Below are 17,721 nucleotides of genomic sequence, written 5' to 3' on the forward strand. Positions count from 1 at the left end.
AAACTAAAGGTTAACAGAAAAGCACTGAGATTAAGAAATGCAGAGTATGATTCAATCCAGCTGCCCAGATATTCTTGGTATATTGGATGGCTTTGGATTTATTTTGTCTGATTATGATTGCATATGAAGACCAAAAACTCCTAATTGAATTTTATCAAAATCTTGATTCAGGCAGGACTCTGTGAAAGGTCAGTTACAGCGTTAAACATCAAAAGTCTCCGATTGAAATGTAAAAACACATTTGCAGAGAGCTCTCTGTGCTATTATTCATTCATCATAATTTCTTTGCACACAGGTGCAAAGTAACCAAGTGCTGTCGCTACGGGTTTGAGGCTATTTGAAGCTATTTCCATTTGATGCTTCTACTCACCACATTTCTTTGTCAAATCTTCAGTTTTCACTTTATTTATATGACAGCTGGATTTACTTTGCAACACATGAAAAGTATGATGATCCTGTTGCTTTTGTACAGAATAATCTACCAAACAGTGTAAAACTTTAGTAGAACTGTATCTCTACTCTGTCCAGCTGCAACATAAGGTAACTAAAATCCAGTAATATACATATCAATAATAACACAGTTGTGGACATTCTGCACAACTTTAGCTACTTTAAGTACATTTTTATCTGATATTCTTGTACCCGTACTTATGCACATTTGGAATACAGGGATTATACTTGTGACAGAGTATTTCACATGGTGCTGACAGCCTGCTATTTCCTCCTCTGCTGTTTTAGCGGCGGACTCTGTGAAAACAGTCACCTCCTGTCAAAGAAATCCAGGAGCATTAAGAGCCAATTAGGTTCCGTTCCTGTTGATATATGTCCTGCTGATTAGTGAAATAATAATGTGAGCCAGGAGGCCAGGCGTCACCCGTCTCAGCGCCACTTCATTAGAAGTGTGTGACCTCCAATGAAAACATGATTGCAATCAGCGATGGCATTTTTAATGTGTGTGAGCGTGTCGCATTCTCAAAGCACGAGCGCAGGCCAGGCGGGAGCGCGCACTCTTTCTACACACACACACACACACACACACACACACACACACACACACACACACACAGCTGCTGGAGAGGAGCCACATGCATGGAGGGGACCAGCGTGAACGCGCCTGGCTCCCCTCTCTCTCTCTCTCTCTCCGTGCTCGCGCCCTGCCTCCGTGCGCGCTCCCGCTCAGAGCCAGGCTTCAGAGAGCCGAGGAGCAGATGAGCGACAGCGGGGGAGAGAGAAAGATGGAGGTGAGGGTCGGGGAGAGACTCCTGTGCCTGGCCGTGCTGTCCAGCGTCTTCTGCGTGGACTCGGTTGTCGGGAAATACGTGAAAGGCATCGTCAACACCAAAGACGTGAGTTGTTTTTCCCTCTTTACCTCTTTAATTAGTTGCTACTTGCGACAATGACACCGCCGCGGACTGACAGGAGTGGGAAGGGGGGGACTGGACTGCGTATCCGCACGCAGGTGTCTCTGTGGAGGACCGGACCGCGGGTGGACGGAGGGGCTGCCGCCGATCCCCCGTTAAGTTGCCTCGGATATTGTCATGTCTGTTTCCAGCCGCCATATGAGGCACCCTCACCTCTGCTCTGCCTTGATGTTGCGCGCCATCTGCGTGCGTGTCATCTGTGGCGTATATTTCCCCCTCATTGTGATGGTCTTTGGCATCATTGTAGCCCCATTCAGCGGCATCCCACCAGCCCGCCGCTGCCCACCGAGCCTCCCCGGCAGCGACTCCTCATCCTCAACCCGAATCCAGCCTTACGTGCACGGTGCTGGTGTAGATGCTCGGCGGTGTTTGTGTTTATGATCAGAGGAGCCGTTACAGGTGTGCGTCATTTGGCTGATCCGTCGGTCCAACCTGCTCGGGGGGGTTTCTGTGCTGTTTTCAGACGGATCAGCACCATCGCTGCCCTGACGAGTTGAGATGTTAAGTGTGCAGACGCTGTGAGCCCCCGGGCCGTTTGTAACGCAGGAGGCTACCACCTGCTGTTCCACATCTCCGGTTCGCATTCTCACGAGTTTGTGGATCAAGTTTGACATTGATGAGTAGTGCAATAGGGCTGTCTACCATTTTGTTGCGAGTTCAACAAGGCAGGCCACTCTGCAGACAAAGCAGCCTCTGTAACAAACAACACCGGCGAGTGAGCCTTAATTCAGATCCTTCTTCATGGTTCAAACCATCCTGGTTATTCTGCTGGAATTGCTGCCGAGACTGTGCAGGGGGAGTCGGAGTATTTACCTCTCTGGAGCAGCAGGGGACACGTTTGACCTTTCAGTCAGTGAGAACCAGAGTGGGGGGGGGGGGGGGGGGGGGGGGGGGAGAAAATGAATGTTTAACAAACATGCCACATAGATCGCACAAACATAACACAGAATGGATATGATAGCAGCAGTTCCCCAGAGCCCAAGGCAACATGTGCAAATGCATCTGACGGTGATGTAAACCATGAAAAAGCAGCAGATGTTCACACTTGGGAAGCTCTAGATGTTTGGTGTTTTTGCTTAAAATTGCCTTCATTGGTTGAATTGATCATCTCTGTCATGAGGCACCGCGGCCAGCTGTGATCTGTGGCTGCCACAGTGGGGCTGCTGGGTGACCTACAGCAGGAGAGGGGACTGTGATGTTGCACTGTTCGGCTCAGGTCATCATATCATGGAAGGTACGGTTGTAAAAGAGAAAAAAAAAAAAGCAATCATATAATCACATGTGCTCAGGTGCTCCATGTACTACAGATTTTCATGTGTTGCCAAAATGTGACTTGGCAGCAAAAAGACCCAACCTTGAAATACTTTGCTATTGAGCACCAGTATATCGCCTTACTTGTATATCACCTTACTTGGCTCCCTCTAAAAAAGCACAAAGAACAGACTCCGAATCAGACGCCAGGTAGTTTTAAGGAACAAGCTTTAATTGTCACTCAAGCTCGCGGACTTGTTGTGTTCACAATTTTAATAAAAATGTGCCATGAAGTGAGAGATTGAAGGCACCAGTTTGGATCCCCAGGATGTCGACAGGAATCTGAATGGATAAATTGAAGCAGAGGCTCTCATCCATCCATCACCGCTGTTGAGATGCCCTTGAACGCAGCGCTGAATCTGCACCTGCTCCAGTGGAGCTGCTCAGTGGCCGGCAATAGGTTGAATTGGGCAACTTCCAAGTGTGTGTGTGTGTGTATGTGTGTGTGTGTGTGACTCTCCAGCTCATGACTAGGAGGACATCTGCTCATTCTAGTCCTCTGCAGTAAATAAAAATACAGTTTTAACCAACCTGTCTTGTTATGCAAGGCCCCAATTAAAAGAGGTTTTACCTAAATAAGTAAATTCAGTAGTTAAACTACATTGAAGACTGCAACAAACAATTATTTTCATCATTAGGTTAATTCAGTTATTCTATAAATTGTTTTGTTTATGAAATGTTAAGCGAATAGTGAAAAATGTCCATTGCAACTTCCAGAAGTGATGTCATCCTACAGCTTGTTTTGTCCAGTCAACACCCAAAAAGCCAAAGATATTCAGATTACTGTCATAAAAGGCAAAAAGCAGCAAATATTTACATCTGAGAGGCTGGTGCCAATGGATTTTTGGCTTTTTTTGCGTGAAAATGACTTGAACGATTATCAAAATAGTTTCTGATGAATTTTCTGTTGATGAATTAATTGATTAATTGAGCGATTGCTTTAGCTTTACTGTGAAGTCAGACAAATTAGAATGAAGAAATTAATTATCTGGAGTAAACAATTTAATAAAAAGTGGAGATGTTCTGAGTTCTTTCTATTCAAAATGTTTCTTCAACCTTTTGGTCTGTTTTGTCGCCTTATTCTTGATCTTTTGAACCGTTCTGGGATCCTTTGACAACCTAAGCGAAACAGCACAGCGCTGTGAATGACATCAGGCAACACCAGACTTGACATATTGATATTTTGTGTGTGTTTGTGTGTGTGTATAGTTTAACACATCATCAGTCTTGCTCATTCATTCCTGCCCCAAGGTCACCCACTAACTCCACTCCACATCCTCTCTCTCTCTCTCTCTCTCTCTCGCTCAGATTTACACACACACACACACACACACAGACAGCACTCGCACACAAAAACACTCCGCTTCAATCCCTCGATGCTGTAGCTGTATCGGTGTCTGCAGAGGTGAAGGCAGAGTTTGTGCAGAGCTGTAAATTGACAAATGTAATTCACCTCACTGGGACGGGTGAACTGTTAAACTTTGGAGTGGAGGAATATAGAGAAAGACAGGCAAAGTTATCCAAAGGCATCTGTGCTTCAGACTGGTCGCTGGCTCTATTTGGACTGGTCGATGTCCACAATTAGCTTCGGAGGCTCATGGCGTGTGGAGGCACTGATAAAACATCCCTTTGAGGGGCTATGGTGTCTTTAAGGTCAGAGGAAGGTCACCCTAGCTGGGAAACAATTTAAAAACACTCACACTCCTTCAGCAGCCGACAGTGCCAGGACCCATGAGCAAGGCAGTAAATCCACACCGAGCTTCATCCTGTTTCCCCTTGTGTCAGGATCCATTGAGCTGAACGAGTCTGCAGCATGCTGATTTGTAACTTTCTACAAAGGCAAAGTCCTCGTCTGACCTTTGGCTGGGCTGAGGTGTTGCTCTGTTACATTTTGACGGCTCACACTTGCAGTTGCAGGTGGCAAACCTCAGTTTCCAAAAGACTGATTGATTTTGTGAAAATATGTAATTGCGATTTTTCTGACCAATGTTGTAATGGTAATTTAAATTGTAAGTATTTTCTAGAAATGAAGCTTCAAGCACGTACTCGTGGTTTAGAAAGTAGAACACAAGTACAGTTAGTCCAGAGAATTCATTAACCAGACAACAGACAAGCTTCTTTTTTGTTGTTTGGCCAAATCACGAATTAAAATTGATTGACCACAGCTCAGTAAAATAAGTAGAAGTATAACTTCAATGGAAAATGGAACCCCTTACACTCTTTGAAATTGCGCTTTTGAATTCAAAATCAATCACTCAGTTTTCTGCATTCCTTTGGGGAATAGATTGTGTGGGTTTAGAGAATCAGGACTGAAATGCTGTTAAAAATGTGGCTGTCGACAGACAGGTTAGAACTGTTTCCACCGGTAATGGAAAAGGGTGGATTAGACCAGAAAGGTCTTTAAACTTCTTTCCTTTTGAAAATTAATGAAAATGAACAGATGCCCTTGAAAGTTCCTCTTCCAATTTAAAAAAAAAAAAAAAAAATCTAGCGCCCATATTCATCAGCGTGCCTCGGGTCACTGGGACTCTCTCCATCCTAAAATCAACATCCTGAGGAAAAAAAGAAAAAAAAACACTGTGATGGACGTCGGGGTTGGCATGGCAGCCGTTTTTGAGATGCAGGATTTCTGGAGTTAATAGGATAATAAAGTAAAGAGGCCTGGTATGTGATGTCTTATTGTAATTAATGTCATGTCTTATCTTTAAATATACCCGTTCTAAATTCTTCAATTTCAGCAAACTAGACTTTCAAAGTCACTAAAAATCCTTCAAGTTACATTGAAGTATGTTTAGGGAACCCTGTATGCATAGTGTTTCCAACTCAATCAGTTTTCCTGCATCTCTTTTTAATGAGCACATTGTGATTAGATACAGGTATGTGCATGTGAGGGAGTGTTTTCATGTGTCCATATGCTTGCTGTAGTGTGTGTGTGTGTGTGTGTATGTGTGGGTGCGTGCATTTGTGCGTTTGCATGTCTACAAAGTCCATGTGTGCCCCTGTGAAACACCCCGAGAGGCAGAGAGGGACAGAGCTTGCATGTGTTTGTGGTGTGTGTGTGTGTGTGTGTCGCTGCGTGAGTGTGTTTATGTGTCGCAGCGTTGTGTAACCCTGACTAATGAATCATTGAGAAGCCCAGCGGTCCAGGGGTGACTTGACTAGCTGATTGGTAATTAATTGTTAATGAGGCTTAGCAAGCAAACAGGGATCTGGAGAGAAAGAGGGAAAAAGACAGAAAAGCTACTGAGATAAAAGGCCAGAAAATGCGAGGGAAGTAGAAAGAAAGAAAGAGAAAGACAGTGGGAATGAGACGGAGAGATGCTGAATTGACCGGATACTGCATCAAGGCATGGGGTTTGATTAATGAGGTGTACGTATACACACACACACACACCCACATGTGCAAGCACGCACACACACACACACACACACACACACACACACACACATACATGTGCAAGCACGCACACACACTTGGGGAGGTGGCTGAGTGATTCTGCATCACAATGCAGTGGCCATGGAGAAATAAGAAGACTAAAAGGGGATTAAGGTAGACACCTCATCCACTGCTCCTGTTCTCCAGGGCTTAGTTTCTCTTCTACTCTCCGCACACACACTCACACACACACAAGCTACGCAGGGCTAACTAGTGTCCGCTTGGTTTACTTGTTGACATCGGTGGGATATCTAACAGCTATGTGAGCTGTGCTGGCTTGTTGAGGCTGTCTCTGCTTTGTTAGACACAGTGATCTGCCTTTAAAGGGGAACTCCACCGATTTTACACATCAAAGTCTGCTCACAGGTCTCAGGGAGTACTACTACTACTATTACTGCTACTGCTACCACATATGTGAACAAGGTTATGTAAAACCTTCTGAGGCTCTAGAGTGTCAAATCTGAGGTTGTGGGTTGTGAGTTTTACAAGACCTCTGTGGCCACTACCATGTTTTGCCAAGGAAGGATATCTCTGGCTCTGCTGCCTCAATTTTTTAAAAATCTGTGCGTCATGAGTCTGACACTGTTAAAGGAGTGCAGTGGTTCATCACTGGATTACTCTTTAAGCTAAACATATCCTGACTCCATTGTGCAGAAACGTCATCGATTAATCTGCTGATTATTTTCTCATCTGATCGCTTGGTCTACAATGTCAGAAACGGTAGAAAATGCTCATCACAAGGTCCCTGTGTCATTAAAGGGATTTTGACCAAATTGCTTGTTTTGTCCAACCAACACTCTAAAACCTAAAGACATGACTGGAAAAGGAAGGCAACAAATCTTCAAAAGAATGTCGAAAAATAGCTCAAACAATTAACTGGTGATTGTCTACTAATTGTTTATTCGTTATTGCTTCTCCTCTCACTAACGTTTCAGGGCTGCAACTGGTGATTTTTTTTTAAATAATCTGCAAATATCATTTTGTCTAGAAAATGTCACAATATCCCAGAACACTTGGTGACGTCTTCAGATTACTTGTGTTGTCTGACCAACAGTCCAAACCCTCCAAAACTATTTACTTTACAATCACTAAATATTTGCCATTTCGCAAAATTATTTAAATGATTAATTGATAATGAAAACTGTATAGAGCTGGGTGATATGGAAATATTTTTATGTTGTGCGTCAGGGCACTATGCAGCCAAATGTATGTCATAAGTATTTGTGCACCAAGACAGTATTTCATGGTTTAGGGTTGCAAATAACAATTATTTTCCTAAGCATTATATTTTCTCAATTAATCATTGAACTTACACTGACATAAAATGTCAGAAAATAGTGAAAATGTGTGTTAAAATTCTATCTAAAGCCCAACGTACAGCCCATTCTTCCATATTCCCATGACCAAACGTTCAAAACCTAGAAATATTCAGTTTAATCTTAAATCCTCACATTCGAGAAGCTGGAACGAATGGATGTGGCAGTTTGGAGAAGAGACTCTCCTGTTTCAACATGACAATGCCCCCATACGCCTGCACAGAGCCAGATCTCTAAAGAAATGGTTTTCTGAGTTTGTTAAGGAAATACTTGACTGGCCTGCAAAGAGCTTTGACCTCGACCCCCACCAAACACCTTTGGGATGAAGTGGAACGCCGACTGCGAGCCAGGACTTATCACCCAACATCAGCGCCTGACCTCACTAATGCTCCTGTGGCTGAGAGGTAGAAAATCCCTGCAGCCTGGCTGTGAAATTCTATGGAAAGCATTCCTCACAGAGCAGAGGCTGTTATTGCAGCTTTTTAGTGTCCATGGCTTAGAAATGAAATTTTTCCACAATGTCAAATGGGTGCAATGTTTGGCTGTCCACATACTTTTGGCCATGTATTGTATTTCCTTTCTCATGTTTGCTCACGTCTGATATAGTCCAGTTTAATCACAGTGTTGTATGACCAGTTAAAGATAGTGGGCTGTTGGTTCATGTACTGTTTAGATGTCATTGGTTGTGGACATTCACTGAAAGTAGTGACTTGATTAAACTCAAAAATTATGATTCTGATAATTCATCACATTCGGTTTAATGTGCAGCCCCACTGATCAATTTCCTATTGTGGTTTAGAAACTACTGGGGTGGATGCTTGAGATTCACAATCAATGGCCACGTGTCCTTCGGTGTGTGGGTATGTGTGTGTCTGTATGTTTGCGTGTGTGTGTGTGCTCCATGAATTGGCTCATGTATCAAGTAGAAAGTCTAACTAATTATCTTCTTTGAACAGCAGTGTTTAGTCGGAGCTGTATACTACTGCTTACTGGGTTTTTGAATTTGAAGGACAAGCGTGTTAGAGCGGGACAAAATAAAAGAGTTTGCCTGTTAATGAAGGGTTTGGCCTTTTAATGTTTCTATGGCAGCTGCAAACATGCTGTGGTTGCTATGACAATAAAGGGGGGGTGGGGGGGGGGTGAAGTCTGACGTTTGTTACGATGCGTGTGAGAAGGTGTGCATGGATGAGTGTATGCATGTGTGACAGATGCTCGTGGGTAATTCTGTGTGTGTGTTTGTGTTTGTGTCCGACAGGGGGTCTCTCACAGTCCCAGCCTGTGGGGGTGAGTTAAATGATACCCCCCACTATCCCAACCAGACCACCCTTCTCTCCTCTCTCCAGGGATTCATCTGTTGGTCAATGCTTCCCTCTGCTGCCCCGGTTGTCATGGTTACAGTGGTACGCGTCACCGGGGACAACGCACAGAGGTGGGAGTGAGTCTCGGGCTTCAGTGACTTTAGGAGTTTGCCATGAATTATAACCCAGAGGCTCAGGGGGATGAAGGAGGCTGGCAGCAGCTGAAATATGGCTGCGGTTTTGTTTGCTGTGATATATGGAGGCAGCGGTGCTAGCCACGCTACACTGCTCTGGTTGCACTTTATTTCTCAGCACAGAAATTACTGTGCTTGTTTATGTAGGAAGAACGCAGGGCAGAGGTAATTACAGTATAATGGTGCACGGGGAGTTTTGCTGGTTGGGTGGATATCAAGAGTTCATAACATCCAACCTGAAGGCCTGTTTTAATATGGAAGAGGAGAACTGGAGTCCTTGAAGAGGCTGAAATGTGCAACAGACTCCTCTGTGTGTGGTTGGATGAATGGAAACAGAATGCGAACACGGTTGTGGTCATGTTTTGGATCTGCTTGTGTTAACATTTGAAGAGTACAATTGATTTAAGGGAAAAGAAACATCACCTGAGGTAAAACTTGGAGATGCATCAATATTATATAATAACCTGATATGAGAGAGTCTCTCATCACCAGGGACTATGTTATTTATATACTGTGCAATTGTGATTTCCTACTCTTGAAATTTACATTGCAGTGGAATAATTGAACTGTTCAACTGACGTTTGTGTTTCATGATAAATGAATATCAGTTTTGTCCTCATATCCAGATAAATGATCGTACTCCTGTTAGGATTGGGTATTGCAGGAAAGCACGAGCCGTCACACACCAAATCAGTATCTGAGTGCTGAGGCTCAGTACTTTAAACAGCAGTCAGTACTTTGTCTGCAGCTTTGAGTGTCTACATAGTCAAGTTTTGAAAGTTGGTTCCTGTTCTGCAGTAAATCAGGAAAGGCCTGCAACTATCGATTATTTTCATTATATATTAATCTGCTGTAATTTCCTTGAATAATTGTTTGGTCCATAAAATGTAAGAAAATAATTTTTAAAAATCACAGTCTGAAACCACAAAGTATTCAGTTTACTTGTATTTAAGAGAAGAAAAAGCAGCAAATTATCACATTTGAGAGCCAGAAAATGCTTGGCAATAACTAAGCATTTATCAAAGTAATTGTAATTGGTTCTCTAATGTCCAATATCTCTAGCTCTAGTGTCAAATTGGCATTTAATAGGCAACTTGGTCACACAACTTGGATTTAACTAATTTCAGATACTAAAAATAATACTGCCTTGACGATGGTACCAAAGCTCAGGCGTTTCATTGGTACCTATTTAGAAAGAAAACTTACCTCAATAATTTTAAGTACTGACAAACTTACATTGGCGGCACCTTGTCAGCCCCTCCTGTGATATTTTCTAACTAACTTCTTGTGTGGCTGTTTGTGTTGTTAATATTAAACTCTGGTGCATTTATTGAACATGTTTGGGACGTTTTGTATAATCAAGGCTGCGACAAGTGATGTTTCCTACTGGATTAATTGATTAATCATTTGGTCTCTTAGATGTTTGGATTAATAAAGCCCATGTTGAAATGTTCATATTACAGTTAAAAATGTGTTCAGTTTACTAAAATGACTCAAAATGACCTAAACAATTGAACAATTAGCAAATTGTTGCTGATTAATCTTCTGTTGACCAACAGAAGAAAAAAGGGTCGACTTCTATGGACTAAAAGGCGTTCACCATAAATCTGTTGTATTTTAGGTTTGAATCCAGCCTCTCTCTAGCGCCACTAGTCTAAATTCATTTTTTTCTACTAATTTTAGAAGACTAGTAATTAATTTTTGTGAAACACTTGATGTCTCATTCTGCTTCAAAACTCTTCATCTTACTCACACCGGACAGTCCTCCAGATAAAACAGGCGTGTGTGTAAACAGCATATAAGTGATGTGCTGCGTTCAGCACTGTGATCCATATCTACAGAATGTATAAATGCCTTCTACAGATAAATAAATAAATAAGATATATGTATGTATGTGAGTGTATATATAGACCACCACTGACTGATCTGCCATGCCGATGCTGCTGCAGTGCCTTATGTAAGCTCAGCGAAGCACACTATCAGCACTATTATCTGGTCTCATGCTGCCAAGCTTATGGCTGAATAATATTAACAACGAATGGGTTTCCTCTCTCCTGTGTTAATGTGCTCAGCAGCCCCTTAATGCCCTCTCTGTTTACCCTCTCTAAAAGTTTACCCTCTCGGCACTGCCTCCCTCCTCGCCACTTCTGCTGCTTTCTCTTCTACCCTAACCTTTTTTTTTTTATTGCTTCTCTCCTACCTCCTCTTAAACTTCAGTGAAACTCTGTCCCTCTGTGTCCCCTCCCCTCCCCCCCTCCCCTCTCCTTCTCTTTCTCTTCCTTATTAGCGCTTTTATGACTTTTTGTTTTCTTTCTTCTCTTTTTCTCTTTTTAACGGTTTCTTTTCCCTCCTCTATAAGCGCACTGAATGCCAATGTCAGTCTGTCGGTCTGTTGTTGTGTCGGTCATTCACTTCACTATTGTCGACTGAAATATCTCAGCATCCATTGGATGGATTGATGTGCGTCACCAGCAGGTCACTGTTTTCACTCATCCTGTGCAACACTGTACCTCACATCCTAATAGATGGCACAAACATAAGCACAGACATTCATGCTTTCAGACAATAAATGCTACTGACCCCTGAGTCTTCCTCTACTGCCGGCTGACATTTGTGGTTTTGAGTGAAATGTCTCAACTTGAATGAATCTAGGCTGTGACGTATTTCTCTCGTCATCCCTTGACTTCATCAGTGGCCGACGTGTGAATTCATCCGTTGCACAAAGCCGTTCAGTACTTTAATACCTCAAGTGAGACTAACATGCCATGAATTCTGCGTAAATTAACACTTTTATCAAGCTAAAAAAAACATGGCTGATGGGGCAATTACGTCAACCTGCTCACTTCCCTTCACTCCTTTTGAAAGTGTTTGCCTTTTGGAGGAGCACTTACGAGGACATTTAACTGGGACATTTCAGAGTGCAACTGTACCAAAAACTTCCAGCGTCTCATCACAGAGAGCTGAGATGCTTCTTAATGTAGGAGGGCTCGTGTAAAATAGACTTTCATTCATTTTCTTCTCCTTCTCTCTCCAGGACTGGGTTTTCCTCACTCGCTTCTGCTTTCTCACCGACTTTGGACGTCTGGACTTCCGGTTCCGCTATCCAAAGGTAGGATGGCTCACTGCAGCTGTGTGTGTGTGTGTGTGTCTGCATCATCGATTTGTTTTAAATCTTTTCTTTTCAGTCCGTTTTTCCACATTGCCTCAGCTTGGCCTCGCTTTCCTCTCTGGCAACACAAGTGTCGTTTCTTCTGCCTTCGTCCTTTCTTTTCCCTACTTCAGTACCTTCCTCTCAACTAGTTCTCTCTCTCTAAACTGATGCCATCGCTCTTTCTCTCCCCTCTTCTTCCTCCGGCTGTTCCTGCTTTACCCGCCTCGTCCTCTTTTTATATCCCCTCCTTCTCCTTTTTCCTCTCCCCCGCTCTGTCTTTCTATGCGTCTGTTTTGCTCTTCCGCTCTGTCTTCTTTTACCCATGCTTTGCTCTGCTGTTGTAGCCTGCAGACTTTGGAAACAGTTTTTGTCGTATAAATCTCAAACCGTCTCACTGCCTCCTCTCTGATCTGTGCACTCTCTAAGCTCTCTCTCTCTCTCTCTATCTGTCTCTCCTCTGTGCAGTCTCGCTGCTGTCAGAACATATTGCTCTACTTTGATGACAGTTCTCAGTGGCCTGCTGTGTACAAGCGGCCTGAAAAGGTGAGATACTGACACCCTTTGCATTATGTCTTTAGACAGTTATGTAAAAGAAATGCACCTCCATTCACTAATTCTCATGCCACTGTTGTAATGAAGAAGCCCTGTGACTCCAATTTAGGTAATTTTCCAATTTTGACTTGAACTAAAAGATCTCACACTGCTCACGCTGCTCGGAATAAAACAAAGCTGTCTTTCCCAGTTCCTGAAAGGCTTTTCACTCACAGGCAATGATGTATTATTGATGATACATGCAGTGATCATGGAGGGTACAATTCATGTTGGTGAACAGAGAGTTCTGTCTGAACTGGAGCTGCTCCACAGTAAATGACAGGAGGAAGATTTTCTGCAGATGGACGTCTATTTTCTGATTTGGAAAGCAGCAGTGCAACCATTTTAGTAAAGTTCACAAATATTTGGACACTGACATATATTTGTTGTTTTTGGCCCATTGCTTAGAACCTAGATAAAACGGTGATTAAAAGGGTAAAGTTTTGGCCATCAGCCTTGATTTGAGGATATTTACATCCATATTGGGCGATACAACCCTGTCTTTGTGCCGCTGCACTGTTCAAAATTAGGTTATGATTGATATTGATATTGTTCGCCCAACAATATCACTGGGTGAACAATACTTGAACGCCCTTAAAAGTGAAAGTCAGCACTTCAGCCTCATAGCCGGGGTTTTATTTCAAATGCAATCTTTTCGAGTGCAGAGCCAAAGCAACAAAAAATGCATATCTTTCCACGCACTTAACAGATTTCACTGTATGCATTTGGAGAGTTCCCACATTGTAGCGGGTTTACAAACGTACTCTCCTTTCCACGGTCTGTGAAATTTGTAGTTTTAATATCTGGTCGATTCTATAATTAGAGTCTTAGGTCTGAGATCTTTGACTTTCTGAGCTGATAGAGTGGAGTCATGTAATATTGGCCTCAGAGTAGCGCACGTAAGTCCTTCATCTTTATTGTATTGGCCTGTATCTGCCACAGTCAGCTTGGTACTATGGGATATAACACGATACAGTCTATAAAATCAACATTAAATTGCTTTCACAACCAATGAATAATGTATCATGCAACCATTTACTGTAGACATATGCCAGTACCATCCGCTCACCCCTTTTAAAGCTCTGCTTAACCACCATCTGACAGAACTGTTTCTTGTGTTATTAAAGCAGTGTAGAGTAAAACTGTTTCAAACAGTTATTAGGGCTATCAAGTGTTTTGTGCTCTGTGTAAAATCCATGCTAAAACAGTCGAGCACTGTAAGAAAAAAACGATAACATTGACCTGGTACTTCACATTTCTTGGCACATGTAGTCATTTGGTGGTGAATTCTTCTTCTTCCAGACATCTTTAGACACACAGATGTGACATTAATGTGACTTACAGATATTTCCAGCACAGCGACAAACAGCTCGCCGTTTTTCAGCTCTCAGGACGATTTCGGTGTCTGTTTCCCAGACTCAAATAGCGTGGCCTTCATTCCAGGCAGCAGTCACACGGGGAGAAATCCATCACAGAGGAGACAAAAAAAAATATCAATTTTAATTCCACTTACAGCGGCTTCAATAGACCAGAAGGCAGTGCAGCCATAATTTTAATTACAGTTTGATTAAACACACAAAAACAGTTTCTCATAAGCTTTCGCTGCTAGTTTTCTTATTACTTAATACGCACAGAGCTGAATGTAGGTGTGTAACCCGCAGCTACGTGCACCAAGTTTGGGCACCTCTTCTGAGCTTTATTGAAAAGGGTTTTTTTGCGAAAGGCTGAGGGTAAGTAGCTACAACAGAAATGTAAATCTTTTTAAGATGTTTTAAACATCGTCCCCCCTTTTGATTTTACTGTGTCTCCTCCCGTCAGAACTGCTACCAGAAGGAAGCGGTGCTGAGGCCTGAGAACAACCAGGTCATCAACCTCACAACGCGCTACACCTGGTCAGGCTGTGTGGTAAGAGCACACACACACACACACACACACACCTGCAAATATCCACAAACACACATACTTGCACTAAATGGCATCCTGCCACTGAGAATCCCACAGAATCTAATGCTGGGATGCCGTACTGCGTCTCTCTGACCTCTCTGTGTAATACTGTGTGTGATATATTGTGTGTTACAGAGTATCGCATTATTCCCTTTCATCACCAGACAGCTGCATTTATTGAATCTTTCCTATTACTTATTCTTTTGTAATGCAAAAAAGGAACAGAAACATGTAAAAGAGGTAAACAAATACACAGAGAGAGAAGCAGTGAGAGCTAATGGCATATAAAGTGTTTTACTGGTTCACACATTTCCACTGTTGATGATTCATACCGGTCAACTAGAATAGGTCCAAAAGTTTTTTATTCTCCTGTAGCACCTTTTTTTTATATTTCTTTTGTGTCTTTTTCAATAAGCAACACACCGTGTTTGTTTATCACATTAGGAAGTGTGATCTCCAGCGAGACTCTGTTGTTGTGGCGGTTAGTGGATCTCGTTGCCACATTTCAGGCTATATCTGGGTGTGAAATATGTTTGTATCTTGATATATCAGGCGCAGACTCCACTGTGATAATTTACTGTGTCTCTAAGGTAAAACACGCCGGCTTTTTCGGATAACTACGTATTCTGTGCACACCCCACCCCCATGCATTTCTTCTGTCTCTCTTCCTCTCTTCTCTCTCAGGTGGAGGGAGACGGCGACGAGGAGGTTCTGAGCTGTGTGGGTGGCCGTAGTTTCCGCTCAGTGAGGGAGAGATGGTGGTACATCGCTCTCAGCAAGTGTGGGGTAAGCACTGACCTCTGACGCCCCCCCGTGACCCCGCTGGCTCTTTCTCTATGCGATGGCAGGGCGTGCTACCAGGCGGCTGCCACGGCATCACTCCGCCGTCATTGTTTGTTTTCTGCTGCTGTTCAAATGAAAAAACTTCATCATCAGCGTCAAGCCATCAAAACTGATGAGGGAGATTCTTTATAAGACAAAATTTCACGTACTTGTCTTAAGTATCTATAAACTGATTGAAATGTTTTTTGTTTCTTTCACAAGGAATAGCTATTCTAACATTTTAGATCATAGTTTTAAGTTCTTGCAATCAAGCAAAAAACAAAAAAGGACTCCAACAGATTTCAGGTGCGAGCAGCAGCACCAGATATTAAAATGGGAACGCACAGGCAAAAATATACCCGTTACACCCTGAGGAGGGCTCTGTGAAGGACCTGGATGCTTTAAGGCTACTTTTTATGCTGGCTTCATTTTTTTTAAATTTTTAATCAAATTGAGAATAATTGTTGTCCCAGTGCGTCCCCATTTGAGCATCTCCCACCAGGCTACATTTTAATTTCTAGAAGTAAAGTCATCTCAATTGGCAAAGTGCATGGAAATTAAACCCCTTTGATTTACAGAGATAGATATACAGGATGCAATTTAAAAAAAATGATACAATGCCAACGATTAGAAATGCTATTATGTTTTGCAGACCTGATCCCAACGGTAATACAGCTCATAGTAATGATATGCTTCAGCTGATCCTGAATCTGTGCATCTCTCTCTGAATTGCATATGGACAGTGTGAGGCGCTTTATCTGCCACCCATGCTTTGTACAACAAAGCACAGAGACTCATAGCGTGCGACCCCCTGCTTAAACCGTGCTAAACATGCCTTAGCAGGGCTCCACTGTAGTCTATTGATTAGCTAGCTTCAGGGACTTTTAAGCATTGTGTTGTTTTATAATGGGACTCAGTGCTGCGCTAATGGTGTGCCAGGAGCAAAAGATGTGTTGTGTTGTTTGCTGATGTGAGTCTGGACTGGGGCACTTGGTGAAGAAATCATGAGCTTGTACAATGATAGCTCTGCACGGAGATGATGCATCCTCCCACACCGAGTGCTTCAGTCAAAGACGGATCCCAGGAATAGGTGTGTGTGTGTGTGTGTGTGTGTGTGTGTGTGTGTGTGTGTGTGTGTGTGTGTGTGTGTGTGTGTGTGTGTGTGTGTGTGTGTGTGTGTGTGTGTGTGTGTGTGTGTGTGTGTGTGTGTGTGCACTGTTGTTGCTAAATTTTTATGTGTACACTGTTTTCACATTTGTGAAAGTGGGTGAGGGAAAGCGTGAATACGTTTATACTTCTGCTGGATGTGTATCACTGTACGTCTGCCTGCCTATCAGTGTCACACTCTGGGTTACATCAGCATCACGCTCCTGGTCATGACTGTGTATTTGTGTGTGAGTGTTTTTTTTTTTTTTTTGTGGGTTTGTTTTTGTGCTGTCTGTTGAGAGTGCTGGCTGAAGAGGAATATGATTAGAATGGATCCTTCCCACGGAGTGTGGTTTAGTGTTACGCCAGCGTCCGCTGATAGACATGCTGCCTAATGCTGTTGGACTAAAGTATAAAAGCTCCGTCTCCATTCCTGGGGACGTATGCACGCTGCGCCCTGCGGCCAATTTCCACTCCCGCCCCCTCCCGCCCCCCTTTCGCTTTCACACCTCTCTGTCTTTCCTACCTCTGTCGCTCACAATCTTTGGCTACGTCCCGCTCTCTTTCAGCCCTCTGTCACCAGGCTGTGACGCGCTCCACGCCATTTCATCTCTATTTACCTCGCCGCCTCCTGCTGCTCTCTGTCTCTAATTGTGTTTTTCCTCTCTATCTTGCCATCTCGCTGGTCTCCTTTTTTCTTTGCTTCTCGCTCATTCCATGCATTTGTCCGTGCACCCTCACTTTTATGTGCTGCTACTTATTTACCTCACTTTGTCCCTGTTTCTCTCTTATCCTCCTCCTTTCATGCACTTTCCATCTCAGTCTGCACCCGTGCTGAAGTGGGTCTAGATCTATATCAGGTCATAAGCCCTTATAAACAGAGGATGTCTACTCTCAATTCACAGATGTAGACTCGCCTGCACTCGCCTAAAATAAAAGGCTGATCGTTATTTAACATTTCCAGGCAATTTCTCTTGATTAATTATAGCAGGAAACCTTGAGGCTGCAAATAATCATTATTTCATCAGGTGGAAAGAAAGACAGTCATTATAAATAAAATTCAGGTCATCACAACTTGCAGAGCAGAGGAC

The 17,721-nt window shown here is 43.1% G+C and overlaps 1 protein-coding gene across 1 annotated transcript in view; it reads left to right on the plus strand.

The window, feature by feature from the left end:
- Window positions 1–1,235: 1,235 nt before the first annotated feature.
- Window positions 1,236–17,721, plus strand: part of tmem145 (transmembrane protein 145) — a 33,154-nt gene continuing 16,668 nt past the window's right edge. The window contains exons 1-5 of the mRNA XM_070835992.1: window positions 1,236–1,346; window positions 12,011–12,085; window positions 12,593–12,670; window positions 14,537–14,623; window positions 15,347–15,448. Coding sequence (XP_070692093.1) covers window positions 1,236–1,346; window positions 12,011–12,085; window positions 12,593–12,670; window positions 14,537–14,623; window positions 15,347–15,448 — 453 coding nt within the window. The remainder of the gene's footprint in view (window positions 1,347–12,010; window positions 12,086–12,592; window positions 12,671–14,536; window positions 14,624–15,346; window positions 15,449–17,721) is intronic.

This window comes from Pempheris klunzingeri, chromosome 8 (assembly GCF_042242105.1).
Source record: "Pempheris klunzingeri isolate RE-2024b chromosome 8, fPemKlu1.hap1, whole genome shotgun sequence".
Taxonomy (NCBI): Eukaryota; Metazoa; Chordata; class Actinopteri; order Acropomatiformes; family Pempheridae; genus Pempheris; species Pempheris klunzingeri.